At 35.1% G+C, this 13,269-nt stretch overlaps 1 protein-coding gene across 5 annotated transcripts in view; it reads right to left on the bottom strand.

The window, feature by feature from the left end:
- Positions 1–5,653: 5,653 nt before the first annotated feature.
- The window catches only part of LOC306864389 (bifunctional 3'-5' exonuclease/ATP-dependent helicase WRN-like), a 58,258-nt gene continuing 50,642 nt past the window's right edge, over positions 5,654–13,269 (bottom strand). For 2 of the 5 annotated variants that reach the window (XM_079408393.1, XM_079408396.1), the window contains exons 35-36: positions 11,483–11,614; positions 5,654–6,665 (exon numbers count right to left, since the gene is read on the bottom strand). In XM_079408393.1, the coding sequence (XP_079264519.1) occupies positions 6,552–6,665; positions 11,483–11,614 (246 nt within the window). In that variant the 3' untranslated portion in view covers positions 5,654–6,551. The remainder of the gene's footprint in view (positions 6,666–11,482; positions 11,615–13,269) is intronic. The other 3 variants (XM_079408394.1, XM_079408397.1, XM_079408395.1) reach the window with 2 other exon arrangements.

Below are 13,269 nucleotides of genomic sequence, written 5' to 3'. Positions count from 1 at the left end.
TAAAGCACAGCCAACACAAAATCAAATTTATCACCTCCTTTTACTTTGAGATCGTTCTGAGGATACACTCTAAAAAAAATGGTGCTATACAGCACTAAAAGTGGTTCTTTGGCTCGTAATCATAGGGGAACCACTTTTGGTGCTGTATTGCACCAAATCTTGGTGCTTCAGCGGTTCTTTGGCATGACTGAGGGGCTATATAGCACCGCTACCATATACAGAACCTGTTAAGCTCCTGTATGGTTCTTCAGCAGTTCTTCAGTGGTTCTTTGGGATGACTAACACCACTGCCGTACAAAGAACCTGTTAAGCCCCTTTAAAGGTTCTTTACGAGCCAAAGAACCACTGTTGGTGCTGTTTAGCACCATTTTTGTTGAAGAAATACAATGCAATATGGCACCTCTTATGGTTCTACATAGCACCATTTGACAAAGGTGCTATATAGCACTTTTAAAGATATGGTGCTATATTGCACCAAAAGTGGTTCCCCTATGATTACAAGCCAAGAACCACTTTTAGTGCTATATAGCACCATTTGTTTTTAGTGTAAATACAAGTTTAAAATCATGAGATTGTTTTTGAAATCAAATCTTTGCATACTTATGACACGAAACACTGTCATCTAATAATGCCTTGGAAAAAACAGCTAATTTTAAAAAATAAAGCATATACTGTACACTTACCCAAATAGGAAATAAAACGGTTATCAAATAAGCATGTGTCCTATTCTGTGTCCTAAACTCCTGAAACATTGGTCTCATGTTTTAGAGCAGTCAATGCAATTTATGAAAGAAGTCAATTAAATCTGTTTGTGTGTTAAAATATTCAGATATAACCCCCTTTAATCATTAACCTTTTCATAAGTAACTGTCATTTAATTAAAAAAAAAATCTCAGTAACTATAACTAATTACAATTACATTTATTTTGTAATTAAATTACATAATTCCATTGCGTTACTGGTTACTGTATGAAACACCTGACAGTGATCTGACATTTCTGGAACATACTCTTGCTTTGAGAAATATGTGGGAAGCACCTTTCACTCCAAATCTTCCTTCATTTTATGGCAACTCTTGTCAAAACGTTGTCAGTATTTTACTGTTTACTTGTTAACAAACATTACAAAAATTATGGTGGTATTGAATTTTAGCAAAATTATGAATGTAAAAGAGAAAACAGCTATTTGTGTAATTGGACTTGACTCAAAACCTTACAGTTACTGATATACAAAACATCCCCCTTTAACCACTAGCCCACGACTCTATATTCAGCTGGAAAACTCACTGGAACATGTATTTGGATGTGGCCCAGCTCGTCATCATGATATTTGGTCAACCTAATACTGAGCAGGAATAGCCTTGCCTCTAAAATAAAGTAAAAGGAAAAGAAACAATTTCATCAGGCATTTCAAAAAAAAAAAAAAAAAAAAAAAGAACATTGTTGTGCTCCTGAGGAGAAAAAGACTATTCTCTGTGGAGCCACCAAATTTTGATTCCAAAATACTACTTCCACTGAAATGAAGCACAGATGCCAAACTTTGGACAGGAATGATCCATTGTCTCTCAGATCACGGTGATTTGCTGGAACTGTGGCCCAATTCAGCAAGCTTACAGATCTTCTTCAAAATACCTGACATTGCTTTTAGCACCATTTAGTGCTAGTGACTAGTTAGGAACTATTTTTATTTTTATTTTTACAGGCACTTCTAGCCTATAATGCCTAAGCAGATTATGGTTGGGCAGGGGGAAATTGCCTGTTTTCAAGATTCAAGATTTAAATTTGTCACATACACAATTATACAGAGTACAGTGAAATGTAGGTCAGGTCCGCTCCAAGGACAGTGCAATTATATAGAATACAAAACACCAAATGTACATAAATATTAAGCAAAAGAAAAGTAGAAAAAAATAAAAGAATAAAATAAGATAAAATATATAAATATAAATGTGCAGGTCAGTATGTTGTTGACTTAAATAGTAGTATAAGAAGGAATATAGGGTATTTAAATAGCAGCAATACGAGGTAGAAAAAATTATGAATAATTTATTGATGTAGTGATATTAACATGGAGTCAAGTGATGTTATGACAGTTAGAGTTTAGGAGCCTGATGGCCTGGGGGAAGAAGCTCCTCCTAAGTCTCTCAGTTTTTGCCATCAGGCTACGGAAGTGCTTACCAGATGGAAGCAAAGTGAATAGACGGTTACCAGGGTGATTTGAGTCCTTGATGATTTTGACAGCTCTACTTTTGCAGCGTTTGAGGTAGATGTCCTGCAGAGAGGGGAGAGCAGACCCTGAGATGCGCTCAGCTAAGTGCACGACTCTCTGTAGTGCTTTGCAGTCTTGATTGGAGCTGTTTCCATACCACACTGAGATGCACTGAGTCAATACACTTTCTATGGTCCCTGAATATAAAGTTTTCAGGATTGCTGGTGAGACCCTGAATTTCCTCAGCTGTCGCAGATGGTACAGTCTTTGCCTGGCTTTCGTAACCTGTGTTTGGATGTGTGTAGTCCAAGTCAGGTTCTCGGAGATGTTTACACCGAGGTACTTGAAGCTACTCACCCTCTCCACAGGGGTCCCACCCTCTCCAAACAGTTTGTGGTCTCTTGGAGGCTTTTCTGGCTCTCTATCCCTGTTGACAACCCATAGCACTTCAAACTGAAATGCACACATCCACTTCACCAAGCAAGATTACATAAGTACAATAAAGCAGTAGTTATATGTATGCTCCAAGTTCTACAATTTTGCATAGCTTAATGATTGAAACAATCAATTAAGCGTCTTATCATTGTGATTGGAAAAAAGCATTACTATTGACAAGAATCAAATGCATGCAAAAGGCTCACATCCAGATACACACTCTCATGGAGTGAAATGGAACAGAATTTTTTTTTTTCACATGAGCGAGCGACAGCAAATGTTGGTGACAGGATGGAGGCATGTCCAGCAACTTCAGAAACCTTTCAGAAATGTTGACTTTATTTAAATAAACAGCCACCGTTGTTGGGGAGCAACAAGCAATAGGAGGGAGGACTATGTGAGCAGAAACGTTCTGCATGTTAAAGCATACATAGATATAATAAAATGACGTATGTTAGAGGAACTGTCAGCAGTCTAAGTGAATTCGATTCATACATTGATGGTTCTTGTTGATTATATGATGCAATGAGCAGTTTAGAACTGATGAAGTCCATATTACATTTACATTTAGTCATTTGGCAGACACTTTTATCCAAAGCAATTTACAAATAAGGACAACAGAAGCAAGGAAAACCAACAAAAGAGCAATAATATGTAAGTGCTGTGACAAGCCTCAGTTAGCCTAATGCAGTACACAAAGGTTGTTTTTTTATATATATATACAGTGCCCTCAAAAAGTATTGGAACAATAAAGACAAAATTGCTCTGTTGGCTGTGGAGTCAAGACATATACAAATATGATTAAAAGATGGATATGAGACAAAACTACAGAATGTCACATTTTATTATTAGCAGTTTCAACACATAGATGTTTTACCAGCTAAGAAGTTCAGCACTTTTAGAGTTTCATCCCTCTATCTGATGTGAGCATAAGTATTGGAGCAGTTGCCTCACAGGTCTTTCTAAGTGATCAGCTGTGTCCTGTTGCATTAATTCTTCAGATATTAAAAACAGGGAATGTGTCGTATCAGTTATATCCATTTCTTCTGTATTCTGCATTCGATGATGACACACACAAACCAGGATGAAGATGAGGGAGCTGACTTTGAGAGAAAAGCAAGCAACTTGGATGCTAAAAGAAAAGAGGAAGTCAGTTAGAGCTCTAGCAAAAACAAAGGGCATGGAGAAATCAAGAGTTTGGAAACCACCAGCGACACCAGCAACCAACAACGACCTGATCGGCTGAGAAAACAACAGTAGTTGATGACAGACAAATCATAAAAGCTGTGAAAATGAATCCTAAAAGACGTGTCTGTAAAATCACTAACAACTTCCAGAAAGCTGGGGTGATGCTCTGACAATCTACTGTCCTCAGGAGACTTTGACACAGAATTACAGATGCTACACAGCAAGATGCAAACCTCTCACCAGCACCAAAAATAGAAAGGCAAGATTAGAGTTTGCAAAAAAGCACAAAGGCGAGTCAGAAGAGTTTTGGAACTGTGTTTATGGACCGATGAGACAAAGATGAACCTTTATCTAAGTGATGGGAAAGCAAAAATGTGGAGAAAAAAAGTGAACTGCAATGATCCCAAGCATACAGCCTCATCTGTAAAGCATGGTGGAGGTGATGTCATGGCATGGGCATGCATGGCTGTCTCTGGAACAGGCCCTCTCAGCTTTACTGATGACTTAATGTATGATGACAGTAGCAGAATGAATTTGGAAGGGTATGAAACCATCTTGCCTACCAATATTCAAGAAAATGCCACCAGATTCATTGGGAAGTGCTTCATATTGCATCAGGACAATGACCCAAAACACCCTGCCAGTTCAGTCAAGGAATTTATAAGGGCACAGAAATTCTGTAGTTTTGTCTCATAATCATCTTTTAATCATATTTGTAAATGTCTTGACTCCACAGGCAACAGAGCAATTTTGTCTTTACTGTTCCAATACTTATGGAGGGCACTGTATATATATACTTACCTTACTTTTGTCATTTAGCAGACGCTTTTGTCCAAAGCTACTTACAAATAAGAAAAAGTAACTAAAACTAAAAGTTACAACTCTATAAATACTATATACCCACATATTTAAGAAAATAAAGAAATTAAATAAAATTGACACATGCATATAACAACATTTCAATAATAAATATATAAATGAATAAACTAAAATAAATAAATAATATAAATAATATTAATAATAAAATAAATATATATACATATATATATATATAATTAAAAAGAAAAAAGTGAATAGAATAGAAAAAAGAAGAGGTAACAAAATAGAGGTATTTCAAAAAATAATAGAGAATGCTAGTGTTAGAGTATCATTTAAAAAAAAGAAATGATTAAATATTAAAACAGTTTATTCTGCATAATATTTATTATTAGGAACAAGACAACTTTTTCGTTTTTTTTTAGTTTTTGATTTATTTGGCAGTTTAAATTGTATATTGTTAGATTGCTTGTAACATGCTGTAGATTACATGACAACCCTCTCCAACAGCAGTATGTTACTTTTTTAGAGACAAGAAAACTAATTTCTTGTCAAATTAGAAGTCTTTTTATAAGCAATATACACTGCCTGACCAAAAAACAAAACAAATAACAACAAAAACAAATAAATAATTTGATTAAATAAGCAAATTCTTAAAATTTTAGCTTGGAATAATTTTTGCAGTAATTAATGTATTTCTACCATGTTTTGTTTTGTAACAATTCTTTTTATTTCTTAAACAACCATGTCAGTAATGTACCCTTCTACATTTTCCAGGATGACAATGATGAGCTTGACTGGACCCATACTGTGAAATAGTGGTTGAGTGAGGATAAGCAATCATTTCCATGTATGAATTGGTACCAGAGCCCTGAGATTAACCTTATTGAAAGTCTTTAGGATGTGCTGGAGTCGACTTTACAGAGTGGTTCGACTCTCCGAATTGTCAATACAAGCTCATGGCAAACATTAATGCAACCCTTCATGAAAATAAATACAATGACAATGTAGTTACAAACCTTTAATTATTTGATTATTGTTGTTACATTTGTATACAAAACAATGATTTACACTGGTTAGAAAGGGCTACAGACTCTAAATCAGCCAGTTGTGCTTTGGGGTTGATGATGATGATGATGGCAGGGAAAGGTGTAACGGAAAGAAATTTGGCATGCTTTAAGGCTCTGTTGTTATGTGGGTATTTAGCACTGTGGCAGAAAACAGAAGTGGAATGAACTGTAAAAGCTTGTGCTTACTCCTGCCTTGCAAATTAACTTTTACAGGACCGGCACACAAATACTGCTCTGTGAATGTGCTGCTTCAGTTACAGCAAGCTTAAGTAAAATAAACATATAGCACAAGTCAAATAAAAATTGCGGCGTCACTGTGAACACCAAAATTGCATCAATACTATATTAATTACAGGTTTTTTATTTAGTTTTTTAATACAAATTAAAGAATTTGCTCCTTGGCAATAAATATTCTGAACTATCAAAATCATATCATCTCAGGTCAATTATTTAATATTTTTACACTCAGGAATGAACTAATTAAAGAAAGTCCCAGCATGCTTCAGAAATGAGGTCTGGGAGTTGCACGGGATTCTGGGAGGAGTGTTTCCATTACGACAGCTGGAAGTCCGTAGCGTACAGCTCCAGGCCACTCACAGAAGCAGAAACATGATATGCACAAATCGAGAAAGATTCCCTAACTAGTGTGTGAGCCGGTAAGAAATCTGAAAAATACCTAGCTGGCGGCAGACCACAGGAGCCTTGAGAACAAATACAGAAAAATAAGATATTCTCATAGTTAGGTCATATCAGTATTCAGGATCATCAACAAAATTTAATTATTTTAAATCATGTACAAAATATCAAAACACATACTACACAGCCTAATAAGTATCAAATGAAAAGTCCTTTCTTCCTTTTGGTTTTCTTCTCAGTCGTAGCAGTTACTGAAGTGCTTGGTCCTTCAGCCCAGTCAGGCAGTTTTCTCTTTGTAGGCTGACTGTCAATCTGTGGAAACAGAGAATCAGCCTGTAGTTAGTTTTACTCAAAATACATTTTGACGTCGTTGACATATATATCAGCAAGAGCTTTTTAGCAAATATTTAGCACATTTTCAGTGTCCTCCACTGACCAGTTCATAAGATGCGAGATTAAAATAAAAGGTAGTTTGGGGACCAATTCTCACTATTAACTAGTTGCTTAGTAGCATGCATATTACTAGCATATTGGCAGGTTATATTACTTATAAAGCACATATTAATGCCTTGTTCTGCATGATCATATTCTAGATCCCTTAATACCTTAACTTAACCTTACTAGCTATTAATAAGCAGTAATTTGGAGTTTACTGAGGCAAGTCATATTTAATAGTTTGTTAATAGCGATAGAACTGCTCTCCAAAATTAAGTGACCAAATAAACGTATGCACGGTCATAAAACATCATGAAACCATTGCATCTCTGATTATTTCAGGTCTACATCACCTCTTTCAATCCGATCCAAATTGAATTCAGATAGATTTAGGTGTTTAGATGAAGGCTTTTCAGTTAGACTGAGCCATCAATCTGATTATAGACTTCTTCTTTAGGTGCATGTAAATGTAGCGAGTGTAACTGGTCCTATTCATACTGCGATCAGGACTCAAACCAGCGTCAAACAGCATTGGAGGCAGGTGCGCTAACAACAACACTAAAGACTGCAGCCGCTTACATCTGTTGCTAGTGCACCTCCTGTGGGCAGAGGAGTGAGTTTTACCTGCACGGCTCTTAGGAGTTCATGTTTTCAAAACCAGTTTTTACACAGATTAGAGAAAGAGACTTGCTCAAACACTGTGTAACAGCAGAGACTGTCACCACTTGAGTCTAAGATATAGATATTTATAAAAACTTATAACTTCTACTAAATTCATAATATGACACGGTACCTGAGAAGATAGAGGTAACTACCAAGATTATAAAAATCACTATTAATGAGTAGTATTTAATTTGTATTTAGCTGAACAAGGGCATCCCATTTTCTAGATCTCATTTGCTGGGAACAGATTCAATCAATAACATTTGTTAACTGCTAAAAGCATTTGTATTATTGTGATGGGACTTCAGGTGCCAGCTTTGTGTTCCAAAACAAAACAAAACAAGTTTATTTGAATAGAAATTAGGTATGGTCAAGTATCAAATAACTTGCATAAAGTAAATATTGCTAGTAATTGTTTAAAAATTACCAAGCTAATAATAGAGTTTAAAGGTATAAATATATGGAGATTTTGTCATCAAAATCCTTATCAAAAATAAAAAATATCTTTTAAAAAAAATTGAACAAGGCCCTCCACAGTAAATTAATGTTTGTTAAATAAATGAATGAATGATTAATTTGGTAAATTCTTGTGGGTGTGCCTGCAATGATAACAGTCTAAAGTCACCCCTGGTTATTATGAAAGATTATGAAGACACATTTTTCTTTAAAATAACTTCACTGATGGAAGACCAGGAATATAATAAAGGCTATGTCTACATTTAATCCGCATACATTTGAAAACTGCGTTTTCATTTTAAAAAGCTCTCCATCCACATTAGCGTTTTCCAAAAGTTTCTCTTCCACACTGAAACGTCAGAAAACGTTAAATTCGCTTTACTGCTCATGCATAACGCCTCAAAAAAAGCTCACCGAGACAATACAGACGGAACAGATGTTTTCATGCAATTCTTCTGGCAGGATCATTTTATTTAGGAAAATATCTCACCATTCACTGATGCATTCAGGTCACTCACGACTGTATGTCTGATCGAAAACGCAACTGCCCTCAAGTTTTGCCACAAACAGCAATCGTGAGTAAATTTTCTGTCATCTGTGATATAAAGAGTGTACAAAGTAACACATCTGTATCAATAGTGTGAAAGTGAACAGCACATAACAGGACAATACCATTATAAACATAATGGTATTGTTAAGATCTGGAGTGATTCTGGATGAAGGAATGGTCTCTGATCTCTCGTCAGGTGTTCTCTAGCCTCATCAAACATTATAGGAGAACATTTAGAGCTGTTAAACTGGCAAATGGAGGTTTCACAAAGTATTGAATAAAAGGGTGCCGTTAATTGTGGCCAATATGTATTAGAGAAAAACATTTATTTCATAATGATATTTCCCCCCCATTTTAAATTCTTATTATCCAATGAAAGGTTAGATTTTTGTGAATTTTTTAAATAAAGATCAAAAGGATTAACAATGCAGATTTATTTTCACTGCCTTCTTTGATCATATTTACCAAGGGTGCTGATATTTTTGGCCATGACTGTTGATATCTATTGGCAAAATAGAGATGCATGATTCTGGATAAATTGAGACTTTTTTAATGTAGGTTGTAGTTCTCTCACTATTCTGAAGAAAAAATATTAGACAACTAAACAAAATCTCATGGAATTTATGAATAAAATGATTCAATGACTCGCTCAAGATTTACTTGTTTCATTACTGGATGAATCAGTGTTTCTTAATGAATCTCTTGAATTAATGATTCAAAAACAAATACATTTTCAACAGCCCATTTTTGCCCTATAAAAAAATAAAAAATAAAAAAGATGTGCACGGTGGAATTTACTTTACTTTTGTCATTTAGCAGACGCTTTTGTCCAAAGCGACTTACAAATAAGAAAAAGTAACTAAAACTAAAAGTTACAACTCTATAAATACTATATACCCACATATTTAAGAAAATAAAGAATTTCAAATGAAAATTGTACAAGTATCCAATTCTGGATTTGGAATTGATTTTCGATTCCTGATCCTAGTTTTTATAGTTCATACTACAACGTGAAAAACTGCGTTTTCAAATTGATCAACTTTGGAGAGTGTTTTCAGAAAGCTCAGTTTTCCTTGACGAAAACGCCGTCTTAGTGTGGACGGAAACTTTGGAATGTTTTCAAACAAAGGCCAAAGTAACTATTTTGATTTCATGTTGAATTTTACTGCATTCATCCGAATGGCTTACCCCTTCAACTGTGCAGACGGTTCAACAAAGTGATGCTTCAAAACCAACTAGTGCTGGCTTATAGCCACATCTCTGAGAATATCCTGAGTGTGACAGTTTACATGACGCAGACAGCTGCATCAACAGAGGAAAACCCCGCACTGCCCACCATCGGATTAACATCCATCACAATTCTTCTCAAGCCATTTCTGCGTCCCTCCAAACTCCATTTCCTCCCAGACATTTCTTCTTATGTCCCTGTCTTGCAATCTGTTCGGTCTTCATGCTAAATCATTTAAGTGGGCAAGGGAACATCAGGAGGGAGGGTGTGTTTAGAGACGCCGCCCAAATGATCTCATATTGATCTACAGGCTTGTGTCACTGCAGGACAAAAGAGCCATGATGGACGTGCTCTTCAAACAAGCTTCAATCACCATTAATCTCCACGTTAACAGGTCAGAGAGATGCGCACTAGACAGTGATGGCTGGAATTTACTGGAAAAGACCCGAAGCGCAAATACAACATTATACAATACATTAGTCTTTGTAAAAAGCAGCATTATTACATTGTGTTAGTAATATTTATAATTTAATTTCACCTCTTTCTTTTATTGTGTTTTTAGAAACAGATCTTGACTATAAAGACGACTCCATCCTGCCACACCTCCTGAGATCAGACGTGAAGCGCAGTGACACAGGTCACAACCTTATGACCTTAATGGCTTTGAGCTTACAAGGGGAGGTATCGGGTAATAGCCCGTGTTAAAGGTCAAGCAGAGGTTAAAGACAGTTGGCTCGCGCTAAAGCAGCGCACAGTGCTCATCACTTCAGGGGAGGCTGTCTGATGTTCAATCACTCTAGCAGACAGGGTTACAGGGATTCAGATTACAGCCTAACAATCTCCTTGTTAACATCAAGTGATTAGCTGTTTTAAGTCTGAAGGTGTCACATTCATCAAAAACAGTTAAACCATGTGTCACAATCATACTTACACAGTGTTCAGAAAGTATTGAACAATAATAAAGATCGTGTTACGTTTCTGATAATTCTACTATTTTTTTACTAATAATTCACATTTTCTCAAGAATTTTCAATTCCTTTCGTATGCACAATGTCTATTAAATATAATAAAATAATTTGCTGTACCCAATACTGCTGTCAAAATCAAAGCCAATGCAGGGAACACTTTTTTCCCCCCAAAGCTTTTCTAAGAATGCTTCACGTTTTTAATTTTAATAACAAATAGGTTAACAAATATAAATTTATCTCTGTAGATTTTTTTATCATCAATGCATATAAAGTGAAATTGCAGCATCAATTTTTCAGAATCTGTGGTATTGTAATATATTTACATGTCTGCATGTTGTCTGTTGAGTTAACTCCCATTTAAAAGTTTCTGATCTGTAAGACTGTTTCTTTTGCTCACCAAGACAGCAGTTATTTGATCAAAAATACAGTAAAATATAATTTTGTGACATATTACAATTTTAAATAACTATTTGAATATATAGTCAAATGTAATTTATTCCTGAGATGATGTCTTCAGTGTCACATGACCCTTCAGAAATCATTGTAATATGCTGATATACTTCTCAAGAAACATTTCTGATGATTATCAATGTTTTAAACAGTTTAATATTTTGTGGAAACTGTTATTCTTGATGAATATCACTCATTTAGAATAGAACCTTTTTGTAACATTATAAATGTTATGGTCTCTTTTGATCAATTTCATGTGTCCATGAAGTAATAATTACTAACTCCAAACCTTGAACAGTAGTGTATAATTCTTTGAATTATGTGTTTGAGTAAGTTACTCATCAGTCCAGTTCTTTAAAAGCTCAGCAAGAACACATACCTTTACAGGTGAATCGCTGAAGAGGTCTTGCGTGTCTTTATCCAGGTTATCATCCTGGTTCCAGGAGGCCAGATTCATTCCACTGCTCTGAGGAACTGGGTCACATGACTTCAGACAGGAATCCTGTTCAAACTGACAGAGATACACCACACACTCAACACTGATCAACATTTAGAGCCACAATCAGAAATTAAACACTAGACAGCATATGAACATTTATAGGACTTGTCATCAAAAAGTATGCATGCATTTCTGCAGACTTCACATGTTGATCCCGGCACAGACAAAAAAAACGTAAATACTACAGAAAAACATGTAATTTCTATATGAAAAAGCTAGTTTAAGAAATAATAATAATAATAATAAAACTAAAAAAGTAAATTCTATATTGTTTCTCAATTCAAGTTTGTAGAAGTTAAAGCGTAAATATAGACGTTATAACTAACTAAAACCTACTCGACTTTTCTGATACTGGAGTTCCCATCATGCACTGGGGCAGGAATAATTAATGAGGTTGATTTTTGTCTTGTTTTCCAGCTGTATTTACACCGTTTTATCATTGCTTTTGTCGTTAGGTTTAGTAGCTTGTGATTTTATTACATCTAAAGTTTATTTTCTACTCAAAATGACACATTCATACTCAAAAATTAACCACAGAATGTTACCATCATCGTGTATTGTGTACCAAGTATTGAAGTCTCTGTGTTCAGATGAGTGCTGCATTACTAATTATGTAGATATGGTGTTTAGTACTTCACCATACATCTTAGTGGTCGACCAATATTTTTTAATGACTGACGATGCTATCTAGGAAAGCAGGGTGGCCGATATATAGCCGATATAATTTTATTTATTTTAATTAATATTTAAGAAATTTGAAATCATTTGAAAATAGATTAAAAAAATAAATGTGTAGTAGACCAAAAGATCCTCAAAAGCTACACACCAAGTTGAGATCCAAAGAAATTCAGGAACAAATGAGAAAGAAAGTACTTTAGATCTATCAGTCTGGAAAAGGTTATACAGTTGGGCAAAAAAGTATTTAGTCCGCCACCAATTGTGCAAGTTCTCCCACTTAAAAAGATGAGAGAGGCCTGTAATTTTCATCATAGGTACACTTCAACTATGAGAGACAGAATGGGGGGAAAGAATCCAGGAAATCACATTGTCTGATTTTTAAAATTTTCACAAAATCTCACAGCTGGATCCGACAAAGTTTTAAGGTTTGTGATTTGCTGAATGCTGACGGCAAACGAGAAAGTATTATAATGTTTGCCTTTCTATTACTAATAATATATAAGCAATCATTATAATACTTTTTGTATACATTTAATTCCTTTGTTTAACAGCTCTGTCTGATTATTAGACAGACTTCTACCGTATTAGACAGAACTGATAACAACAACAGCAAACTAGTAGAGGGAGAATGTGAGCGCTGTGTGAGCGGCAGCGCCATCAAAATAAAAGTCCTGGCTCGAACACATCGGCCAAACAGAAAAACTTACCGATGCCGGTGTTTGAAAAATGCCAAATATCGGCCGATATATCGGTCGACCACTAATACATCTATTGTATTATTTACTTGAATGTTTCTAAGTTACATACACTTTAAAAGCATGGTTTAATTAGGTGCTTTATGAAGTTAAATCAAAGTATTGCCAAGTAAGCTTTGACTAAATAGAAATTACTCAAACTTTTACGAAGATTTACGGAAATGTTGGGACGTTTTTTTACATTTGAATAAAATGAAAACTAAAAGACTTTCAAATCACACAAGCCAATTATTT

Source organism: Barbus barbus (assembly GCF_936440315.1).
Source record: "Barbus barbus genome assembly, chromosome: 45".
Lineage (NCBI taxonomy): Eukaryota > Metazoa > Chordata > Actinopteri > Cypriniformes > Cyprinidae > Barbus > Barbus barbus.
This window is presented reverse-complemented; position numbering and strand designations above follow the sequence as displayed.